The sequence below is a fragment of the Semicossyphus pulcher genome, unplaced genomic scaffold (assembly GCF_022749685.1).
Source record: "Semicossyphus pulcher isolate SPU_LCO1_2020_fin unplaced genomic scaffold, fSemPul1.0.p SCAF_14, whole genome shotgun sequence".
Classification (NCBI taxonomy): domain Eukaryota; kingdom Metazoa; phylum Chordata; class Actinopteri; order Labriformes; family Labridae; genus Semicossyphus; species Semicossyphus pulcher.
In genome coordinates, this window is record NW_027211648.1 from 7345331 (window position 1) to 7367427 (window position 22097).

Consider the following 22097-nt stretch of genomic DNA (forward strand, 5'->3'; position numbering starts at 1 on the left):
TATATTATTGGGTTTCACAAATAATGGCACATGTTTTTACACCTGACTGAAATCAATGTAAAATGCTGGTAAGTGAAAAATAGAATTAAGGAAAGACAATAGTAAAATACCAGTAATATTACAATAAAAAGTTTAGTTAGAATTTTTCTTCATTTGGATTTTATTCTTACATTTATCCCCAAATCTAGTTTATTTTTACATTTAAACTGTGCAGTCCTCATATCTATTTTCTTTCTTTAGCAGATTTTATTATAAATGATACAATTTCAGAACTAAATTATTTTTTATGTATAGCTTTCTTTACTTTTGTTGTTTAGAAGCCTAATGCCGCCGCTAACATTTACTCGTACTGTGACAAATTACTGCCACTTTTACATCAGTTACTGCCCCAAAAAATCTTAAATTTAACTATTACGACTTTTGATGAAACGAAAGAAGATAAATATTCAATGAAAATCCGGATTTGTTTGCCATCTCTTGAACGCAGCATGTGTGCACTTCATGCACCGCCCTGCGCGGCCACGTCAGTGTTCCCACACTCGCTGGAGAACGACTGACAGTCCGTCCAACCAGTGCAGAGCTTTGTTGTTACCGGGGCTAGCGGCTGAACTTTGCCTCATTGGCCGGTGTTTAATGAACTCCCCCCCCGGGGTCGCCTCGGGGGAAAATTTGCATGTCCTTCAGCGTGTCGCCGCCTCGATAGAGTTTAGGTGTTTACACGAAATTGTGTCAAGTCAAATTAAGGTGAAGGGCGGGTTGTGCTTACTACAGTTAGACGATGCGCCGTGCATGCTCACACAGCTGAGAGGACTTCTGTTGTGAAGTTGGTGAGTAGTTTTTTTAAACTATTGTCAGTTTTATTCATTTTTCTGTGTGAGTCAAATCAGCCTTTAAATAATTTAAGTCATAGTTTAATGTCGTATAATTGTTTTAAAACGTTTAAGCGTGCATGCTTCTTCTGTTTGCTCTCTTATCACACAGACAGCCATGTCAATATTGCACTTTTATCAGTATTTGATTAGGTTGTATTTCCCAAGCATGGTATGGACATGGAGTCTAGTTCTATCCCACAAGCATGGGAACATGAACTGATGGTCAGACTCTTCAGCTTAACTCCTCCATCAGCCTCAAAGCAACCTGTTACAAATCTCAAAGCAACCTTCATGTCCTTCCTGGCTCTGCAGGTCTTTAACACACCACCATGACAGGTGACGCGGTGGTCTGGAGGGGTCTGACCTGGATGAAGCAGGCGGCCAGCAGAGTCCCACCAAGCGGCCTTCACAGCACGGGGAACCAGAGAGTGGTAAACTTCCATCACGCCACCGGACCAGAGAGGGTGAGCAAGCCGTGATTTGGCATTTAAGCAGCTGCAGAGCGGGTTGAGTTTCACAGACATGCAACCCAGATACCTTCTGTGTCTGTTTCTGCCACCATCACCTCATCAACGCCACAACAATAGTGAGCGGGCAGATGGTGTTCGTTTGGAGTTTTAAATGCCAAAATATCTGATCATCAAGTTTTAAACAGGATTGTATACTTTGCTGGGAGGTCATGCTTCCAAAATTACATTTAGACCATGTTTCTCACCTTCATCATACAGTGTGTTGTTAACCTGGGAACTAGTAAAATCAGGAATGTCAAGCAGATGCGTCATTTTCCCTTCCCCTTTTAGACAGTTTTCTAACCGACCTGTTTCATGTCGGGCCAATCAGAACCCTTTATTTAATAAGGGGTGGGTTTAACATCTCCTAAACAACCGAGATGGCTGCCGCTGGTGTGAAAGTTCATAATCCACAAAGTATTTAACAAATTGAAAGGTAGTTTCAGTTTTAAATTGTCAGTGTTGACTACTAAATCAAGTCATGCCAAACATCTTTGTATTATGTTGAACTCGAAGCCATTTGATTTGGATGTTGGAACTAGCTACTTAGCCTAGCATCCTATTGCTAAATCACAGCTTTCTTTGCTCTAAGTAGTGCTGCCATCCACAGGCATCAAAAATTGGGACCCGTTGTTCTCCAGCGCTGCTCATGCTGCACACGTTAGTTCCCCAGGAATAAAAAAAGGACAAGCTGAAAGATAAGTCAGTCAAAAGGTTAATCTACACTTCTGATAATCCATTGAGTGTTTTGGTCACCTTATAAGAAATAGTCTGAAACGTAGCTTGACACCACATTCACTTCTGTACTGTAAATATGAAGCTACAGCCAGCAGCGGGTTAGCTTAGCTTAGCATAAAGACTGAAAGCGGGAAACAACCAGACTGGCTCTGGCCAGTGGAAACAAATTCAACATACCAACATTGTTTTATCCTCTTTCAGTTGTTGTGCAGGAAACAAATTATATATTATGTGCTAGTGTTTCCCCCTGTTTATGTATTTGTGCTAAACTAAGCTAAGCTAACCAATAACTGTATCTACCCTTGTTACCAGAATTACTCTTCCTTTAACTCCCACACTTATATTAATTATCTTTTATTCTTTCAGGAGACGTTCAACAAACAGCAAAACGTCAGAGCCACGCAGGCACAGATTCACAGATACTCGACAATGGGAGCTTGTTTCAGTACCTGTTTCATTGGAGGTGTCGGTGGTGGTCAGGGGACCTGCAGTGGAAGAACCAACACTAAGCGTCTGAGGGACCACAGGAGCTGGTGGAGCCCGCTGCTCTCTGGACATACGAGGCTATTTAACCAGGACAACTCCACAGTGGGACGGCTGACATCAGAGGACGTCGATAAAGCAGGAAACAACAAGAAGACAGACGTCAAGCAACATAAACAAGTGGTATTTACTGTTAAATGATATTTATCAACTCTTATTATTCTGTGCTGTTTTTTTATTGTTTGTTTTTTTTGGCCTTTTATGGCTTTATTAATCAATCAATCAATCAATCAATCAATCAAATTTTATTTGTATAGCGCCAAATCATAACCAGAGTTATCTCGAGACACTTTACAGAAAGAGCAGGTCTAGACCGACTCTTTGTTAAGTTATTTAAAGAGAGGCCCAACATCAATCCACCATGAGTAGCACTTAGCAATTCGGCACATTGGCAGAAAAACTTCCTTTTAACAGGCAGAAACCTCGAGCAGAACCAGACTCATGTTGAACAGCCATCTGCCTCGACTGGATGGGCCGAAAATGGGATAGAAGGAGATGCAGGATAGAGACAGGCAAAGAGAGCAACAACAACATATGTTCTTGTTACCACAACAACATATGTCCTTGTTACATGAACAACAACAGACACATACTTATGGTTGCAATGCCAATAATACTGGTAGACTAGGGTGAAGATTGGCTAAATAAATAAATAAATTAGCGAGAGAAGCAGAGTAATGATAAAGGCTGAGGTAATCGTAATTGTAACAGTTGAAGTCAACAGGTCTACTATTAGCATTAGCAGCAACAATAATGATACTATGGGGAAGGCTGATGTTAGTAGTTGTTGCAGTCGAGCAGGTCCACAGCAGCAGGTGGTCTGCAGCAACGATCCTCAGGAACCTTCAAGACAAGGGAGCACAAGAACTCCCGGGAAGATATGTGGTTAGTAATGTTAATGGGACCAGAAGATACAGAGTTAATGAGCTGCATTAATATGACAGAGAGAGAGAGAGAGAGTCAGAGAGAGAGGAAGAGAGAGAGAGAGAGAGAGTCAGAGAGTCAGAGAGAGAGAGAGAGAGAGAGAAAGAAAAAATTAAGAAAGAGCACAGAGTGGATAGTGTTGGAAACAGAAGAAGAGAGAGCGGGGAGGACACGCTGCAAAGGGCTGAGTGTGGGAGTCGAACCCGGTGACCCGTTACAGAGGACTGTAGCCTCCGTATATGGGACGCACAATTTAACCGCTGAGCTAAACCCCAGCCCCGTTATTATAGTTTTAACATTCAATCAAAGAATCATCTGTGTTTTGTCCTTCAAGTTGAGATCTTTTCTTGTGTTTCAGCTGAGTGAAAGAGCCCGAGAGAGGAAGGTGCCCGTCACGCGGATAGGAAGGCTGGTGAATTTTGGAGGTAGGTGTGTTTACTGCACACGACACATCTGCTTTTTCATTTTAAATGTATCTGTTCCTTTACTTTTTTGAGCGTTGTATTTAAAAGTACTGCCAGTTAGTTCCCTGTGGAGTTTTTGAATAGGCGTGTTTCTTTAAGGTCCAGGAAAATGTTTCAAAATAATTTCCTTATTAAAACATTTGCAAATTAGATGATTTGAACTCTTTGAAAGCCAACATTGTTTACATCCATGTGCACTTCCTCTCCCCTGCCTTTGCTGCTGCAATGCCTCAGGATTTTCTCACCTACCTTCCAACTATTTTGGACACAAGTTGTGTAAAAGACATTAGCCGCACAGGTTCTGTCCTCATAGCAGCAAGGGCTCATGGGAATTCCACAAGTCACTCTGAAGGATGTCAGCTTATCTTATGTTGTATAAGGTCCACACTACTAGAGACATGAGGTCAGCGCATTTCCTCTTTATTTGTATTTATTTGTCTGCTGGTTTAGAGTGTTTATTATATTTCCTCTGTATTCAGTGTCGTGTTCGAGCATCAGGGTTTAATTTTAGGATCAGCGGAGAGGTTTCGCATTGATGACCTCAGTCACCAGTGTTTCAGAGCCGGGGTCATCCTGAGAGGAGTGCTGACGCGCTCCTTCACGGGACTGAGATTACACAGTATCGATAGCCGAGAAAATGTTTGGGGGTCCTGCCTGAGAATCAAATGAATATAAAACATGTTGTCAACTGCCTTCTTCTCATCACAGGGCACTTACGCTCAGTATCAGTTGTTTCTTGACCTTTAATTACCCCCGAACTTCCGCCGTCGTGAGGAATCAGATCCGCCTCCTCTAACTGATTACTGTTATCACGTCTTGTAGTGGTGCCGTTATCAGAGGCAGAGCGAGGCAGTGATAATGTTCAGAAGAACAGATTAATGATGATTAATGAGCTAACTTCTGTGCCAGTTTACTCAGAGAGAAATGTGTTAATGATTTTTATATTTATGGTTTAAGTTTTCAGATCTTTTACTTAAATACAAACGGTTAAACTACAATGTAAAACTACAATAATACAACTCCTGCATTTAAAATGACTCAAGCTGAACTTAGTAAACTAGATGGTAGCTTAACCTACAATAATATATCATGATTCATTAGTTTATTATTTTTGTATTGATATTTCAAATCTGTAAAGTAACAGCGGCTAGGAGTTAAAGTACAATATTTGCCACTGAAATGTAGAAATATAAAGTATGAAAAAATGTAAATATTTCAATGAAGTCCCCCTTTAGTGAAGTTCCTCCAGTGTTTACATTCTCTTTCACTCCGCAGGTCTGGCTGTTGGACTCGGCTTGGGGGCGATCGCTGAAGTGGCCAAGAAGAGTTTAAAACCTCAACAACAAGGTGATGAGATATGTAGTTTATAATGTGTTTATATATAACACTTCCTTATTATACTGATTGTCAATTATATAAAAATAAATTATTTCCATAAAGCCGTGCAGCCTCACACACCCACCCTGAGATATAAAAGGGTAAAGGACCGTGAGATCAGTTGGCAAAATCTCCGACATTTATTGATAGATAGATAGAATGTGGAACAAACAGTAGTGCTAAAACAAATCAAAAAATTCAAAGATTATATAAATCAAATAAGCGCTTTTACTGTGGCTCAGTGGTGGTTCGATCCCAGCTCCCTCAGTCTACATGTCGAAGTGTCCTTGGGCAAGACACTGAACCCCAAATTGCTCCCGGTGGCAAAGCCATCAGTGTGTAATGGGTGTATGAATGTGTGTGTGAAAGGGTGACTGTAGTATAAAAGCACTCTGAGTGGTCACAAGACTAGAGAAGCGCTATATAAGTGCAGTCCATTCACCGTTTAACAAGACTAGGTCAAAACCTCGTATGTGGCTGGCCGCATCAGGTCAGTGTGCGCTTTGTGGGCGATGTGTTACAAGGGCTGTCCTTATGAGGCCGATGACAACGTGTTTGAAAGCAGGTGCGCGCTGCGGACGTAGGTGAGGACAGCGGAGGAGCAGCGGAGGAGCAGCCCCGCCTACTCCCCGAACAAAGTATCCTGAGCCGTATAGACAGAGAGTCGCATCAGTGGAGGTCCAGTATGCTCCATGATCTGCCAGTGCGTTGTCGTGACTCTCTCTCTCTCTATGGCTGTGAAAGTACCGTCACTCAGTCAGTCAGTCAGTCAGTCAGTCACATACAGACCCATGTGTAGGGCTGACTCCAACAGTCAGCTAAAAAGTTAAGAGTTATTTTTTTCCATATTGTTGGTAAAAGCTTAGAATAACTATTTGAATGTCGCGGTCACAAAAACAAGAAACTTCAGCGGACATAATTTGATCAGGCACAGTCAGTCGCCCATAAACATAATGTTGCAGCCAAACTATGTAATTAGGACAACGGTTTATAAACACAGGAAATACCCTTAAATGATGTTCATGCATGCAAACAGTAGTGTGCTAAATTAGTAGTTTACAAAAAGTGGAGTCAAAGAAAACCTTGTGGTCATTAGCCCTACGTCCTGTTAGAAGACCAGTAGGACCTCAGCTCCAAAGATTGATCAAGAGGAATGTCCAAAATATAACTGGACACAATCTTATCTGCAGCTGAAGTACAGTGTCACTTCTACCTAATGACGTGTGTGTTTTTCAGGTGATAAAAAGTCCATACTGAACTCGAGTGCCTTCCTGTCTGAAGCCAACGCCGAGAGAATCGTCCGGACGCTTTGCAAAGTCCGAGGTGCTGCTCTGAAACTGGGACAGATGCTCAGTATTCAAGGTGAGGCGTCATCGAAAGTGCACTCAGATGGATCTAAACCTCTTCTATGACACAATACAAGGACATGCGGACCTGTTACAGACAGTAAATCCACATGTATCAGCGTGTAAATAAAGATTCAGCTTTCATCAGAGACCAGACAGTAAACTGATGCTGCTTCTTCCCAACAAGCCTGCCTCATGTTTCTGATTTGGTCTCGCTGGCAAACAAACAAGACCCTTTCACCAACCGGGAAATGTCATCACTTAAAATAAACCTCCAGCCAGCTGGACACAATAAGTGCCATTCCTGCTGAGCTATTGTAGGCAGCCGAGGCTAAATGACAGCGTGGTCTGTTGACTTTAAACAGCACTCTCACTGCACAGGGAGGCTATGCTGTTAAATGTCCACAGCCACAGTCGGAGCCTCCTGTTTTAATATCACAGAGTGAAGCGTTTGTTTTTCTGAGAGATGACGCCTACAAGGTCGTCCAACAACGCTCGCTGCTGTTTTGAAGGTGTTCCAGAAACCTCGGTTATTTTTAACGCCATCTTTTCAACTTGTTTCCTGGTTCAAACACAGATGGTTGTCAAAGAGTTTAGTCTTGTTAACAGCCTTACCTTAGTCTCCATTTAGTGGCTGTTCTGGAGGTTTTAATTATATCACATGATCTTCATCAGCAGGCGGTGTATAGCGATAAGTAATTAATAAGTCACTGGACAGAAAATCGATCTATAGTCATATTCAGTTTTAGTTTGACTGAGGTTTTTACACAACACAGAAAGGTTTTATGTTATGTCGTTTTAAATTTGACAGCATCATCACTTTTTAGAATTCAGAAAGTATGACTTGAATCTATTAAAGTTTTATATTTTGGCTTTCGAAATGAAAGTAAATTGACAATGTTAACTAATTTTTATATTTTTAAGGATTATTATTTTTGCCTTTTTGCCTTTATTAGACAGGACAGTTACCGAAAGAGTGACAGGAAGTATGGGGAAGAGAGAGAGTGGGGTTGACATGCACCAAAGGGCCAAGAGTCGGACTCGATCCTGCGGCCAGTGCATGGAGGACTTTGCCTCTGTACATGGGGCGCCTGCTCTACCTCTCTCTTAGTTAAAAAAGAGGAGGTATTATGCTGATTCACATTTTAAGACATATATAATGTCACAAAGTTGGATGTTCAGACTAAACGTGGATGAAGTTTAAAATCTGTAGGTAAAAGTATGTTGGAGTAATTCCCAAGCTTCTCGGCTCAGTCTGCAGGCTGCTGTGAACGCCAGGTTTCACACAGTTTTTTCTGCACTTTGTGACGTCACAAAGTGCAGGCTTCGGAGAGCTGGCCTATCAGAAGAAAGCGGGCTTGTAGGGGCGGGGCTTCTTAAAGGGACAGAGCTGACTGAGTCATTATAGGCAGTGGCTGTATGAGGGCCGCACAGAGCAGCAGTGTGAGAAAAATTAGTTTTTTTTTAACTGTAAATTATGCTAAGCTACGCCACAGGGATCACAGAGTGAAATGTGAAGCTAAAGTGCTCAAAAACTACGTTTGCTGACAATTGGGATGAAATTAAAAACTTCAGAACAGCGACCAAACTGAGCTAAGATTTTCCTTTATTATGTATTTTATTCTCACACTTATTCACAGTAATGCTCATGTAATATCTTTATTTCCACTGTACACATTGAACAAGCACCTCCAGCAGTTTGTTCAAGATTTTAATGGATTAATCTTTTAGAAAAACAGATGCTGAACTCAAGACTCGTACACACACGAGGCACAAAGATCTTCCTTTGTTTTCCCCTTGTTTTACAGTGCAGACATAGTAGTTTGTTTGTGTGCGAGTATTTTAATTTTTTTCATCTCTCCTCTCAGATGATGCCTTCATTAACCCTCAGTTGGCCAAAATCTTTGAGCGTGTTCGACAGAGTGCGGACTTCATGCCTCCTAAACAGATGATGGTACAGTATGGAGAGCTTGTAGTTAACCCAAACACAAACCAGCAGAGTTCATAGATGAGTCAGTTTCTCTTCTCCCTGCAGAAAGCCATCAGCAGCGACTTCGGCCCGAACTGGAGGGACAAGCTGGAGTACTTTGAGGAGAAGCCGTTTGCAGCCGCGTCCATCGGTCAGGTGCATTTAGCCAGACTGAAGGACGGCAGAGAGGTGGCCATGAAGATCCAGGTGATAACACACACAGAGGTTAAAGGCAGAAGTGAAATTGACACATAAAAGAATCACACAATAAAATGTGTTCTTTCAGTACCCTGGAGTTGCAAAGAGCATCGACAGCGACGTGAACAATATCATGACTGCTCTGAGTTTGAGCAACGTGCTGCCTGAAGGTATCACTCATTGTTTGAGTCTTTTATCGTTCCTAAGATAACAGCTGCTTTGTCTAAAGAGTTACCACACAGGCATCATGACTTTGAGGTGTTTGATATTTGCCCTCTTTCACAGGTCTGTTTCCTGAACACCTTATTGAGGTCATGAGCCGTGAGCTGGCGCTGGAGTGTGATTACATAAGAGAGGCCAAGTGTGCCAAAAAGTTCCAGTGAGTTTTCTGTCTTATTCTTACAACACAGACTAACTCTGAGTGTGTTGAGTACGAATCTGCACAGCATTATGTTTACTGTATGTCAGTGGATGTCAGCCTGTTTGTGTGCTTTAAACCTTCTTAGTTTAAAGCAAAAAAAAGGCAATTTTTCGAGAGAGAGAGAAAAATGTTACTAATTATCATAATTTGTTTGAGAATTTTTTTTTTCTTACTTTCTACCTCAGCAATCATTTCTTGTCTGTGAGGAAAATGTGAAGCTAAAGCTAGCTGCCAGTTAGCATAGCTTAGCATGAAGAATGAAAACATTTGAGTGACATTTTGCTAACTAGGCCTGTCTACTTTCTTTATTTCCCTTTTGAGAGTTAGATGAGAAGATTGATACAACTCTCACATCTTTTGGATAAATATTGAGTTTATGCCAGCGCGTTAGCTTAGCCCAGCACGTTAGCTTAGCTCAGCTTAGTGTGAAGAATGGAACAGTGGAATCTGCTAGCCTGGCTCTGTCCAACAAAAAGTCCCCAGCAGCACCTTGAATAACCTTGTTTAAACCGTATAAAAACCGAGTGTGAAAATGTTCATTTGTGTTCAGTGAATTATTAAACAGGTAAAACAAACATATAGCATGTTAGTCAGAGATAACAGCCGTGTCTCAATTCAGGGGCACAGCCTTTGAATGACGTATTTCAAGGCCGATTGCGTCACAGCGGAGTTGTTGTTGGGGCGGCTGTGGCTCAGTGGTAGAGTCGGTCGTCTTTCAATCGGAAGGTCTGAGGTTCGATCCCCAGCTCCCTCAGGCTACATGTCGAAGTGTCCTTAGGCAAGACACTGAACCCCAAATTGCTCCCGGTGGCATAGCCAATGGGTATGAATGTGATAACTGATTGACAGTTGGGCACTTTACGTAGCAGCCTCTGCCATCAGTGTGTGTGTGTGAATGGGTGAATTTGACATGTTGTGTAAAAGCAGCTTTGAGTGGTTGCAAACACTAGAAAAGCGCTATATAAGTACAGTCCATTTATCATTTACCATTTGTAGGCTTTCCCATTTCAAAGGCTCCTTTCAAAGGATCCATCGGGTGCGTCCTTCGCCCAATGTATCCCGAGATTCATTGCGCGCCAAATCAAACAAGATGGCGGCCTCTTAAACCGGCGAGGAATACACTTTAAATGTGAAAGTTTTTGGTTACAACTCAATCAAATAGCGAGCGATACACGTGTTAAAAATAATGAAAGGGCCCTTGAAACAAATTATGATGACATTAGTTATGATAGCAAGTTAGCCAGCTACCTGTTGCTAGGGGACAGGGGTAAAAGCGGGAACGGCTGGAGACGCAGACAGGAAATCCTCTGTAGACCAGACCGTCTCTTTTCAGTTCGGCCTTAGCGGTCTACACAGGCTATGAATGACTCATCCTCCATCGGCCGTGTCCTTCGAAGGCTGCAGCCCCTGAATTGAGACACAGTCAACATGTTAAGCTTTTAAGGGTTCTGTTTGCTGTGAGCTTTAGACAGAGGCAGGCTAGCTGCTTCCCCCATATCCAGTCTAAGCTAACTAGCTTTTGATATAAACCTTGATATTTATCCGAAAGTCTTGAGTCTGTAACTCCCAAAAAAAAAAAATGGGTTCATTTCATTTTGCCAATGTCAAACATAGTCTGTACTTCAGGTGTCGAGCTAACAGTGGCTTTGCTCTCCTGCGTACCAGAATGCTCCTTTGTTGTTGACGTTTTTATCACAGTTGCGGGGTCAGGTTCAGGTGTTGTTTAACTTTGTTTTTGTTTGTGCGTCAGGGAGCTGCTGAAGGATCACCCGTACTTCTACGTGCCTGACGTGATTGATGAGCTGAGCAGCCCGCATGTTCTCACCACAACGCTGGTGCCCGGTTTCCCTCTGGACCAGGCCACCGACCTGTCCCAGGAGCTCAGGAATGAGGTATGACGGCCGTGAACTCTGCAGGACAGTTTACACCTGTGCACTGCCCGCATGTCGCCCGCTTGGAGGTTTTGAAAGGCCTCTGCATTTGGCACATCGTGTTTCCAGAGTCATGCCAGCGTATCAGAGAAGACTTTTGCTCATCAGGTTTCACTCGTCAATATTTCAGTGTCATTGAACACGAGATATCAGCTCATAAAAAAATAACTTCTTTCTTTTTACTTCTGCTAGATTTGTGAGCAAATCCTGATGTTATGCTTGAGAGAGCTGTTCGAGTTCAGATACATGCAGACGGATCCAAACTGGTCCAACTTCTTCTTTGATCCACAAGCTCACAAGGTCAGTTTCTCTTAATCACTACACGTGTACTGTAAGGTTTGGTGTATGTATGGTTTTTATTTTTGCTGTACTGCACTGGTGTCTGTTTTTGTGTCTCCAGGTTGCACTGTTGGATTTTGGAGCCACGAGGGGATTTGATAAGAGTTTCACTGACACCTACATTGAGGTGAGAAGCTGTATTTGTTAGTTTTATAATTATCACACATTTTCTCCTAATTACTAAAACCAAATTATTCTGGTTAAACTAGAAACTTTTCTTGTCATAACAACATCAGGGTTCCCACTCTTTTTAAGAAATAATTTTCCAGGACCTTTCCAGGAGTTTTCGGGACAGCTTTTGCTCTCAAATATATCATTTACCGGTAGGCCTAGTACTGACACATTTAACCCCAGTTTTATTCCTCCTCTTTTTAATGATGCAGGGTTCACGATGAAGTGTCTCAAGCCCCTTTTACACTGCCAGTTCAAGGCGGGATTATGACACCTGTTATGGTCTGTCTTCTGTGTAAAACGCACAGAGGCGTAATGATGGAGCGAAGTCGTTCATTAAGCCTACATCTATCCAAGTTACACCTGAGAGGACATAGCAATGTATTGAAAAAAAAAAAGATTATAAATTTCAAGTGTCATACTTTTCTATCGTCTTTCAGTTGGTTAGAAAGCGTCTAAAGGCGGTGATCTCACATCGCTCGCAGGACTCGATTGTGAATGTGAAAGCTCTGGGAGCCCCGACCGGAGTTGAGGCGGCAAACTTGTGCTGAGCGTGGGGCTACATAAAATTTAAATTTTCCAGGACAACATAAATTATTTCCTGGATATTTGGTCATTTTAATCAATTTCCAGGTGTTTCCAGGACAGAAAAACTAGTCTCTAAATTTCCAGATTTTCCAGGTTTTCCAGGATGCGTGGGAACCCTGAACATATCATCTCCTTCCAACACAAAACTTCCATCACAACAAGGAACTTTTCCTGATATAACGTGATATAAATCCAGTCAGTGCCCAAAGAGAGAGTTGCCGCCGACATTGGCTAGAAAAGATTGACATTTACATTTACTGGTTGATATAGTTTGATCAAGTGATCATGTTCGGGACGAGTAACCCTGAAAGTATCATCCATCCAACGTATAATGCTATTATTAAAAATGATATAAGATATAAAAAGGAAAATGGCATAATTAAATGCAAAATATCAGGCTGTAACATGACAGGGGATTCTTTCAAATTTAACTGAACACATATTTTTTATGGGAGCAGAATTATTGTTTTGAACGACTTTATTATTTTTGGACACTTTGTTGTCTCTCCGAACAGATAATTAATGCTGCCGCAAACCGGGACAGAGAAGGCGTCCTGGTGAAATCCAGAGACATGAAGTTCCTCACAGGATACGAGTCAAAGGTAACGAGCACACACATCTTAACTGTTGAGTAATGCTGCTCATGTCACTTCACAAGCCAACAAGGAAGTAAGACACAAACATGTTCTGTATTTACAGACTTAAGAAACAAAAGTGTTTAAAATATTTGATATATCGATCAGCAAGTGGCATCAACTCTATGATCTGTATTGACCTCTAGTGGCAAAAAGGAGGAACTGCAACAGGGAACTTTTATTTCCATTACACACCATAAAGAGTGCATTAAGAAAAACAACAGAAATGTTGATAGGATAATGCATCACGCTGAATACTGCTGTGGTAATGCTGCTTGTAGTTTTGGTTGTAAATGAGGATCTTTGGTGATGCATTCAGGTTCAATTGCGACGGAAGTTTCCTGGAAAAAGATTTTCTTTTAAGGAAATTTGTCTGAATATGAACTTCAGTTTTTGTGTGGATTAAACGAAAAACATGCAACACTTCACTTTGTGACTTTTTCAAGGTCTGAGGCAGGTTGTGTTACCTTTGGACAGAGCCAGGCTAGCTGTTTATGCTAAGCTAACCATCTTGTCATATTTAACTAACAGATATGAGAGGGGAATCAATCGTCTGATCTAATTCTCTGCCAGAAAGCGAATAAGTTTATTACCCAACATGTAGAACTTTGTTGACTAACTGATGTCCTGAATGAAGGCGATGGAGAACGCCCACGTGGATGCCGTGATGATCCTCGGCGAGGCCTTCTCCTCCGAGCGGCCCTTTGACTTCGGCGCTCAGAGCACCACCGAGCGGATCCACAGCCTCATCCCCGTCATGCTGAGGGAGCGACTCACGCCTCCCCCCGAGGAGACGTACTCCCTCCACCGCAAGATGGGCGGCTCCTTCCTCATCTGCTCCAAACTCAAAGCTCAAATATCCTGTAAGAACATGTTCCAGGCGGCCTACAACCACTACTGGAAAGATGGACGCCCAGAGACGACGAAGTGAAGCTGAAGATTTTCCACAAGGAGTGTTGTAATCCCGGATTTTCCAGCCTTGTTTGTGGTATGTTGAACAATTAAACTCACACATTCTTATCTGGGAATATCCTTTAGTGCAACAATATCCAGATGTTGTTGAACATTTTCTGTGTGCTTCTGATTCCATAGCTCTTTGTGAACTGGACTCCCACTTAGACTAAAACGAACAAAACAATGTGTGAAAATAACTTGTAAGTATTGTTTGAATTAATCTGTTGATGCTTCTTGTGCAGTCTGATAATCATGTACCTGTATGTTTGAGGAGCTGTATTTCATCTGACCAGGACTGTCAGTTGAAATAAATTAACTCTGATGTTGCAAAAAGACTTTTACATTTCTGAGAATGCAGATTTTAAAGACAAATGGCTGAAAAACAACTCCTGTGAAAGCTTAAAATATGTTATTTATTATCAGAAAACTTGAAACAGGCAACAGTATAATACAGGAATATTATCAACATGGGGGCTTTTTAAAGAAACTTTCAAATTTGCAGATCTAAACTGCTTGGTAACCACGGTAACAAACATTTGGACCTGATTTAGGAAATTAAGCTATTTAAGATGAACAGTTCTTAATTTCTTAACTTTAGGCAACACAAAATTTCTCCTAACTTTCCACCAATGACTGTACATAAAGACGACGCGTCTCCATCTGCTCTCATTGTACAAAAATTGAAGCCAAAATAGCCCCGGGACGGCTGCTGCCATCTTACGATGGTGATGTCATTTGGAGCCAGAGTTGCGCAGTAGAGTTCGGCGGGTGGAGACGCCGTAGCCACTTCCTCTAACCAAAACACACATTTAACTTAAACAGGAGGGATCCCACACACCGGCGTGTTTAACAGCTTCTCTGTGTTGGTCTGAAGCAGACGTTCACAGATATGTAAACTTCAATGACTGTAGTGATTGTTTTAGTTACGTCTCCTCTCGCCGTTCCTCCTCTACTCTGCTAATCCAGAACAGATCGGCTGAAGGAGCCAGATTGGTCACCAGAGCTGTCAATCATCCTTTTTACAGCATCAAATAACTAATTAAAAATAAACTTGTCAGAAAAATGAACACTTGGACGTAAATCAGCATGATAAGAACTAACTATAATGACAGAAACCATGTTTGAGAACAACATGCATTTTGATTTTATAGTTTGACTCATGTCCCATCTGTTAACATGGAGGAGGCGGGCTTTATGAGCTATACTGCAGCCAGTCAGCAGGGGGCGATAGAGAGAGTTTGGGTTCACTTTTCGGGTGCTGTCATGTCGTCCACCAGTAAGTGTTGGCTAACTTATTTATTGCCTCTTTTAACGACCAGCTAAATATCAACAGCCCACTCTCTTATCTTTATTTCATGAGCCTTTTTTGTAAATTTTCCTGTAGCCTTTTTTTTTTATTTCTTTAACGGCTCTAACAGTCTTTAAGCCTGTAGTGTTTGTGTGTTTCAATAAGAGTTTCAAAGTTTTTGAGCTCAGCAAGATGAAAACAGTAGTTTTGGTTGCTAGGTAACAGACATGTAAGTTTAATGTTTGATTGAGTATTCCCAAGCTGAGATTGGAAGTATTCCCTTCTGTAATATCTTGGGAAAGTTTCTCTCTTAGTTTTTTTCTATCATAAGATAAAAAATATTCTGTCATACAACCCAAGTGTCACAAATACAAAGATCTGTTCAGTAGTCAAATAAATATGAGGAAGAGTTTGTCTGAGTGACAATTTAATCAACAAAAGCTCAATCATGACCACTGTAACAGCTTCAATAAATATTTAACCTACCAGAAAGCTGACAGCCGTGCATTTGACAGTTGCAGAAATTGTTGTAAACACAAACCCCTGAAAGTTATCTGCAGGAGTAACCAGCATTCCTGCCGTCGCTCTCTTACAGTCCTGGTTCTGTCAGCAGTCCTCGTCTTAACGCTCCACTTGGATCGTGATGCCGGAGAAACCAAACTCCGAGCGCAGCAGCTTTGTCGCCTTCATGAGGACGATCTGTGCGTCAGCATCTTCTTCTGAGGACACAGATACAGTTATGATTTACAAAGATGTACAAGGATCATCAGAGCTGCAACCTCACCACCTGTTTTGTTTTTAATTAATACACACCTGTTATCACCCATGGCTGGATGGTGATTATATTTGAGGGTTTTTTTCATGTTATCCTCAGCAATAGTGAGACTTAACATGTTTTTTCTCACTTGCACTTGATTATTATATTATTATTATTGTGTATATAAGGCTTCAGCAGGAGAGGAGCTTCATTTTGTTTGTTTTTTTACTCAGGATCGATCTGAGTTTGTGCTTAATTGGACCTGCTTTCAATTAAGACAAGGCCGTGTTCCATGTACCCCTGATAAAATAAGTGCATTATATTATATTTAACCAGGCGAGTCCTGTTGAGGTGGAAACTAAGAAACCTGGGAAACGGGAAACCTGCCTAAAACTGAACCCTCAAAAGTTTTAGATATAGAGAAAGTTAACAACGAATATAAAAAGGCAAATTGGTCCAGACTAAGAGCGGTTCAACGGGTCCTTAAGACACTGCCAAAGTGGAAGAGAGCAACCTCGTCCAGAACAGGGAAACTGGGGCTACCGTCTTAGGGGAGGGGAGTTTGCTGGCCAGCGTCTGGTGGCCGGGCTTTCACCCATGAAAAAAAACTGTGGGCTCACCACCTGCAAGGATGCAAGGCATGGGAGTCGGGTGCAATGCAAGCCAGGTGGAAGGCAAAGGCGGAGACCTAGGCGTGGAATGTCACCTCTCTGGCAGAGCTGGTGCGGGAGGTGGAGTGTTATCAACTAGATATAGTGAAGCGAAGGAGTTCGAGTATCTCGTGGCCTTGTTCCCGAGTGAGAGTAAAAAGGATTGTGAGACTGACAGACAGGTTGTTGCAGTGTCAGCAGTATTGCGGGCATTCTGCAGGGATTTTTAACTTAAGTGGCTGGAATTGGATTTTTCTGACGCACTGTACAATGATGAGGGCAAACATTTTTCCTCTTGAAAATAAAGGTCAAGGTCAGCTAAGTATCCTAGAATTTACAGAAATGTTTCATTTTAATCGTTTTAAATTATTTTTGCAGAAGTCTGTCCCCCCTTCTCTTCCTTTACATTACAAGATATGTCCTGTCTACAAAGGTGGTAAACTTGAGTAGCATCCACTTGACGTGTGTCCCGCCGTGTACCCAGAGTGTGATGAAGATAAGCAGTATTGATTTTGCCTCTACCTGTGGCCACGTGGACAGAAAGTAAATATTGATTCATGTTGAGGCTCCACGTGTGCAAGCTGTGAACCGAGACAACTCCTCTCACAGACAGCAGCAGCTCCCTCACGGTGCTGAAGTTAACGTCCTGAGGAGTGCCTGCAGACAACACAGACGATGCTCAGCGTCATCACACACATATAACCTGCAGTCAGTAAAATAATAAGGAACAGTGGAAGTGCGTTTACCCTCCATCAATATCCTGAGAACGTCCTTTGTGACTGGAAGTGTTGTTCCGAGAACAAGAGCCGAGAAGAGGAAGGTACAGATTGGATCTGCGACTTTATATTCAGGCTGCAAGAAAAACAGAAGTATTAAAACACTTCTGGATTCTGCAGAAATTCAGTTCAAATTCAGTCGCAGTGATGTTGACAGCTTTCAGGTGACACTGACCCAGAAGTGGATGATCGTGGCAGCCAGCAGGACTCCCACACTTTGCACCAGATCTCCCACCACGTGGATGAAGGCCGCCTTCACGCTTGCATTGCCGTGTCCGTGATGGTGGCCATGCTCCTGACTCTGCAGGCGGGCGGAGGGAAGGCCGTGGCTGTGGCTGTGTGAGGCACCAGACTGATGGAGGATCAGGACCATCCTAAAAGAACAGTCAAAGTTATTTGTGTCTGATCAGTTCTTTAAAATACAGTCCCAATGTCGACCCACATCACACTCACAGCACGTTGACCCCCACGGCACAGCCCGACGTCATGAGCATGATCTGACTGTCGATGTCGTAGTTTCCCTCAGTGATCCGCTGTACGGCCGATATGAGCAACACTGCTGTCACCGCCCAGATGGAAACAATTGACAGCAACATGCCCAGAATCTCTGAGAGCCAAAAAAAACACAAACACAAATTATTATTAAATCATTTAAAATAAGTCATTTAAAAAGTTTAAATACAACTGTGTAAAAGCAGTTGCACTACGCTAAATTTTAGAAGGGAACGTTGTACTTTTTTCTGCACTTAATCTAGGGAACAATGAGGCCTGCAGTCAAACTTTATTTATGCTCTTAACATTTAAGTTAATTCTCTTTCTCAACGTATATAAAGAGATGCCTACCTCTAATGTTTGTAAATATGAAGCTTTTCTTACACTATTAGCTTAGCATAAAAACAGCTGTGTCTATAGGACTAAATGTACCCACAAATTCCTCATTAACATGACGAATCGTGGTTATTTAATCTGTACAGGGACAGAAACTCTTTATTGGCAATATTTGAGTCCAAAGAGAGCCCCCAAATTTTGACGTAAAAATTTGTCATTTTTTTATTTTTTTGCATTTTTTTTCACAAAACAGGAAATTTTGTGACATAATGCTTTTTATCATAAATTTTTTAGAAAGTACGTGATTAATAAAAATAAAAAAAGACAAAATATATATAATATAAATAAAAATACAGTGGCCTTTTACCAAGGGACAGACATTTCCAGCAGAGCGGGGTCAATCATATGGAAGTATTTTCTATATTATTTCTGTAAAGACACACAAACATACTTTAACACAGTTCCACCTTTGGGTAAAGACGTTCATCTTCATTTATAGACTTGTTTTACGTCTCTGCAACCACTGAGCTATTGTTGGTGGTTTTGTGTCCTTCCAGTTGACAGTTACCATTTTCTTGGCAATCAACAAAAGTATCCGTAATATGAACCTCTGATCCATGTTGTATATACCTTTAGGTACAAGTCACAACAACAACTAAATGTTGATTTATCTAAACAGTGAACTTTATTTCTCAACATGAATGTGTAGAAAGTGTTTCAACACCAACTGTAAACCTTAAAACAGTCAGATTTAAACATGTTGAATAAAAATACTTTACTCAGCCCTTAACACTTTATCAGTAGAATATAAACTACCCCAGGTTGCTGGAACCCAATATTCCCAGAAAATGACCCCAATGGTGACCATAGCCCAGTTTATACTTGCTGCACAGACTTGAGAGTGATACCTTCTCATCTCACTTTGAGAAAAGCCACTAAGTGTTTGTAACAAAGCGCTGAGCTCTTCCTTTGAAGGCACGATTCCGACACTTAGTCAGCGGAAATCAAACAACACAAGTAATGTATCCGTCTCCTCAACACATTTTGATCTCACCTGCTCGATGCCAGCCAAATGTCATGGTGTGCGTTTGCGGCCTGGATGAGATCCACAGAGAGAACAGGCTGATCAGGATGCTGCCAAAGTCGGTCAGGAGATGTGCGGCGTCTGTCATGATAGCCAGACTGTGAGCCGCGTATCCGCCTGCAGAGGGGAAGAGGATACACGAGACTGTGTCATGAAAACTCACAAAGTCACTGCAGTATTTTAAGTCTTATACTTGTATATGAGAGATGGTTTATTGGCCAACAATCTATATTTCTTCAAACATAAATCACCTTTTTTATTTTTCTAATATCTTTTTTTTGGCCTTTGCTTTTCTTCGATAGGACAGTGGATAGAGGCCAAAGAGAGAGGGGATGACATGCAGCCCAGGGCAGAGGGTCTAACCCGAGGCCTCTGTACATTGGACGCACACCTTAACCACTGAGCCAAACCGCCGCCCATCATAAACCATCTTGATCAGCACACCTTCCAAAGCTTTTTTAAAACATTTTAACAGAATTAAATAAACTTGTTGGTGCTCTCTGGTGGACACTTGTTCTTATTATCTAAAAACCTACTTCAGCATTTCTGCACTGAAACTTCTTTTTACTCATCAGCCAACAAATAAATTGATACACATAAATAATGTTAATGTGTTTTGTTGCATCTATCAATCTAGTTTTTCTTTATATTGGAAAATCTGTCTTGAGTCCACATCAATCTGGGTTCAGTGCTAAACACAGTACTGTCACTGCTATTACCTCTGTTACAAATGATATTATCTCTGCTGTTGACAAAGGTAAATGCTGTGCTGCTCTCTTTGTTGATTTAACAAACTGTGAGACACTTTTGATCACACTCTGCTCCTCCTGAGACGACGTGGAGCAGTTTTGATTTTGAATCCTGTAAATAGTTCCAGGACTACGTGAAACCGAGACAGAAATGTGCGATTTTAGGAAACGGTCGTTCTGTTCCGGCGTTCCGCAAGGTTCAATACTGGGTCCTGTCTTATTTACAATTTAAATATACAATATTACATCCACTTCACTGTAACAAATTGTAACACCAATCTTTAGGCTGACAATACAGTTCTGTACTGCTTTGCTAATACTGCACATTCAGCCAGTGAAATCTTACAGCAAGCTTTCGAGCAGTTACAACATTCTCTGTACAATGGGAAACTGGTTCTCAACGCAACAAGACCAAATATGTCAATCTCTAGAGCCGGAGACACTGCAGACATTGGTTTACCTAGCACCACTTTGACATGACAGCATTGAAAGAGTCTCTGAGTACAAATATGTTGGCATCTGGTTGGACCAGAAACTCACATTCAAATTTCTCAATAAAACACCTGCTAGCAACTTAAGACAAACAACTGCATTCCTCCACAGAAACAACTTCCCAATGCTCAGCAGAAAATGAGCATTGAGGTCGTCTTTTTATCTGTTATGGATTATGGTTACATTGTCTGCAGGCACGCCTCTGTCTTATTTACTTATAAAGCCTTAAAGTGGTAATCCTGAAGATCTCAGTTTCGTTCTCTTTGGCGCCACCTATGGTGATAAACGATAATTGCGGGAGCACACTTCCCAGATATCCAGACAGTGTTGCATGTGTGACGTCCACGGTTGGCTCCGGTTGTAACTCTTGATTTTCCTGGCTGACGGTCGCTTTCCTTTTCAGACTGTTTGCTTCATCTGAGCGTCGAGTTTGTTTCTTTTTCTTTGGATTTTCACTTATTTTTGAAGTTGTATCTGTAGTCATCGATCTTTTCTTTGTTTGTTCAGCCATAGTAGATTACTGTTTACTCGCAACACTTGCAGAGACCAGAAAAGCAGCCGCTTAGCTCCGCCTACCCTCTCTGGCAGACCAACTACTGCTGGCTGATGGAAAACGCGTCACTAACTGGGCGCCGCTTGCGATTTGTTCAGCGAGTCGCACCAGACATCCAGTCTGTAATACTGCAAATGCAAAGTCAGCGGGCAACCGGCTCAATCACCATTGTGTTTCCTCATTCGGCGATAGATAGTGACTTAACAGACATTAATTTAAATTAAAATCTTCCAGATTATTACTTTAAGTAAAAATACATTTATAATTGCATTTAAGTGCAGTAATATGTAACAGCACTGTGAAGCACATAAACATCAACCAGGACCAATTTCCACTGACCAGCTTCCCAAATAATCGACCGCTTTAGCAGCAAAAATTAATTCAAGTTATAACCATCATTTATAAAGTGTCTGAGACGTATGTTTGAGGAGAAAACGGTAATGTCGAGGTTCTGTCATCTCACCAATCACCTCTCCGGTCATGAAGACGAAGGTGAGACTGCAGGCGATGAGAAGCTTCCTTCTGGCCGAACGTCTGGCGTCAATTTCAGCCCCCGACATCCTGTCCGTCTCCTGGCAGAGCAGCTCAGGCTGCCACAGGCCGTCCACGCTGGTCGCATCATCGCTGAACTCTAATGATGCAGAGTCGGAGTAGTTTTCTTCTGGGAAACTCGTCCTGAGAGGAGACAGAACTGTGACTCCAAACAAATCTGAGTGAGTAAAGTCAGAAAGAGAGTAATATATCTATGTGAAATTAGAGTATGAAAAATAAAAACAAACCGTCTAAGAGGCTCCAACTGAGCTTCAATCGGATGTTTCTCCGAATCTGCTGAAAACTCCATCCTAAGACTGCACGTCGAGGACTCCCTTTTAGTTAAAGTGGTGTTTAAGTGAATTTTGCCACCTGCTGTAACACGTGTTATCTGACGGGGGTGGAGCACA

General features: G+C 41.8%; 2 protein-coding genes across 4 annotated transcripts; one reads left to right on the forward strand and one right to left on the reverse strand.

Annotated features, from left to right (window-relative positions):
- The first annotated feature begins 743 nt into the window (after positions 1-743).
- Positions 744-19718, forward strand: coq8ab (coenzyme Q8A, genome duplicate b). 3 transcript variants are annotated; one of them, XR_011308080.1, is made up of 16 exons: positions 744-827; positions 1185-1336; positions 2486-2785; positions 3945-4011; positions 5326-5397; positions 6664-6789; positions 8642-8727; positions 8809-8949; positions 9029-9110; positions 9226-9319; positions 11112-11253; positions 11485-11592; positions 11693-11758; positions 12906-12992; positions 13663-14013; positions 19665-19718. XR_011308080.1 is itself a non-coding variant. In XM_069661933.1 (15 exons), exons 2-15 carry the CDS (start codon positions 1202-1204, stop codon positions 13954-13956), a joined length of 1800 nt encoding a protein of 599 aa, XP_069518034.1. In that variant the 5' UTR covers positions 744-827; positions 1185-1201; the 3' UTR covers positions 13957-14815. The 3 variants fall into 3 exon arrangements, 1 of the variants encoding a protein (XP_069518034.1); XR_011308079.1 differs by lacking the exon at positions 19665-19718 and adding an exon at positions 14118-14815; XM_069661933.1 differs by lacking the exon at positions 19665-19718 and having other exon boundaries at positions 13663-14815.
- LOC138591361 (proton-coupled zinc antiporter SLC30A2-like) lies at positions 14420-21997 on the reverse strand. Its single transcript, XM_069661935.1, has 8 exons — positions 21936-21997; positions 21620-21831; positions 19333-19479; positions 17904-18057; positions 17626-17824; positions 17421-17526; positions 17191-17331; positions 14420-15980 (listed from the first exon to the last, which is right to left on the reverse strand). The coding sequence occupies exons 1-8, from the start codon at positions 21995-21997 to the stop codon at positions 15889-15891; spliced, it is 1113 nt and encodes a 370-aa protein (XP_069518036.1). The 3' UTR covers positions 14420-15888.
- Positions 21998-22097: the final 100 nt, after the last annotated feature.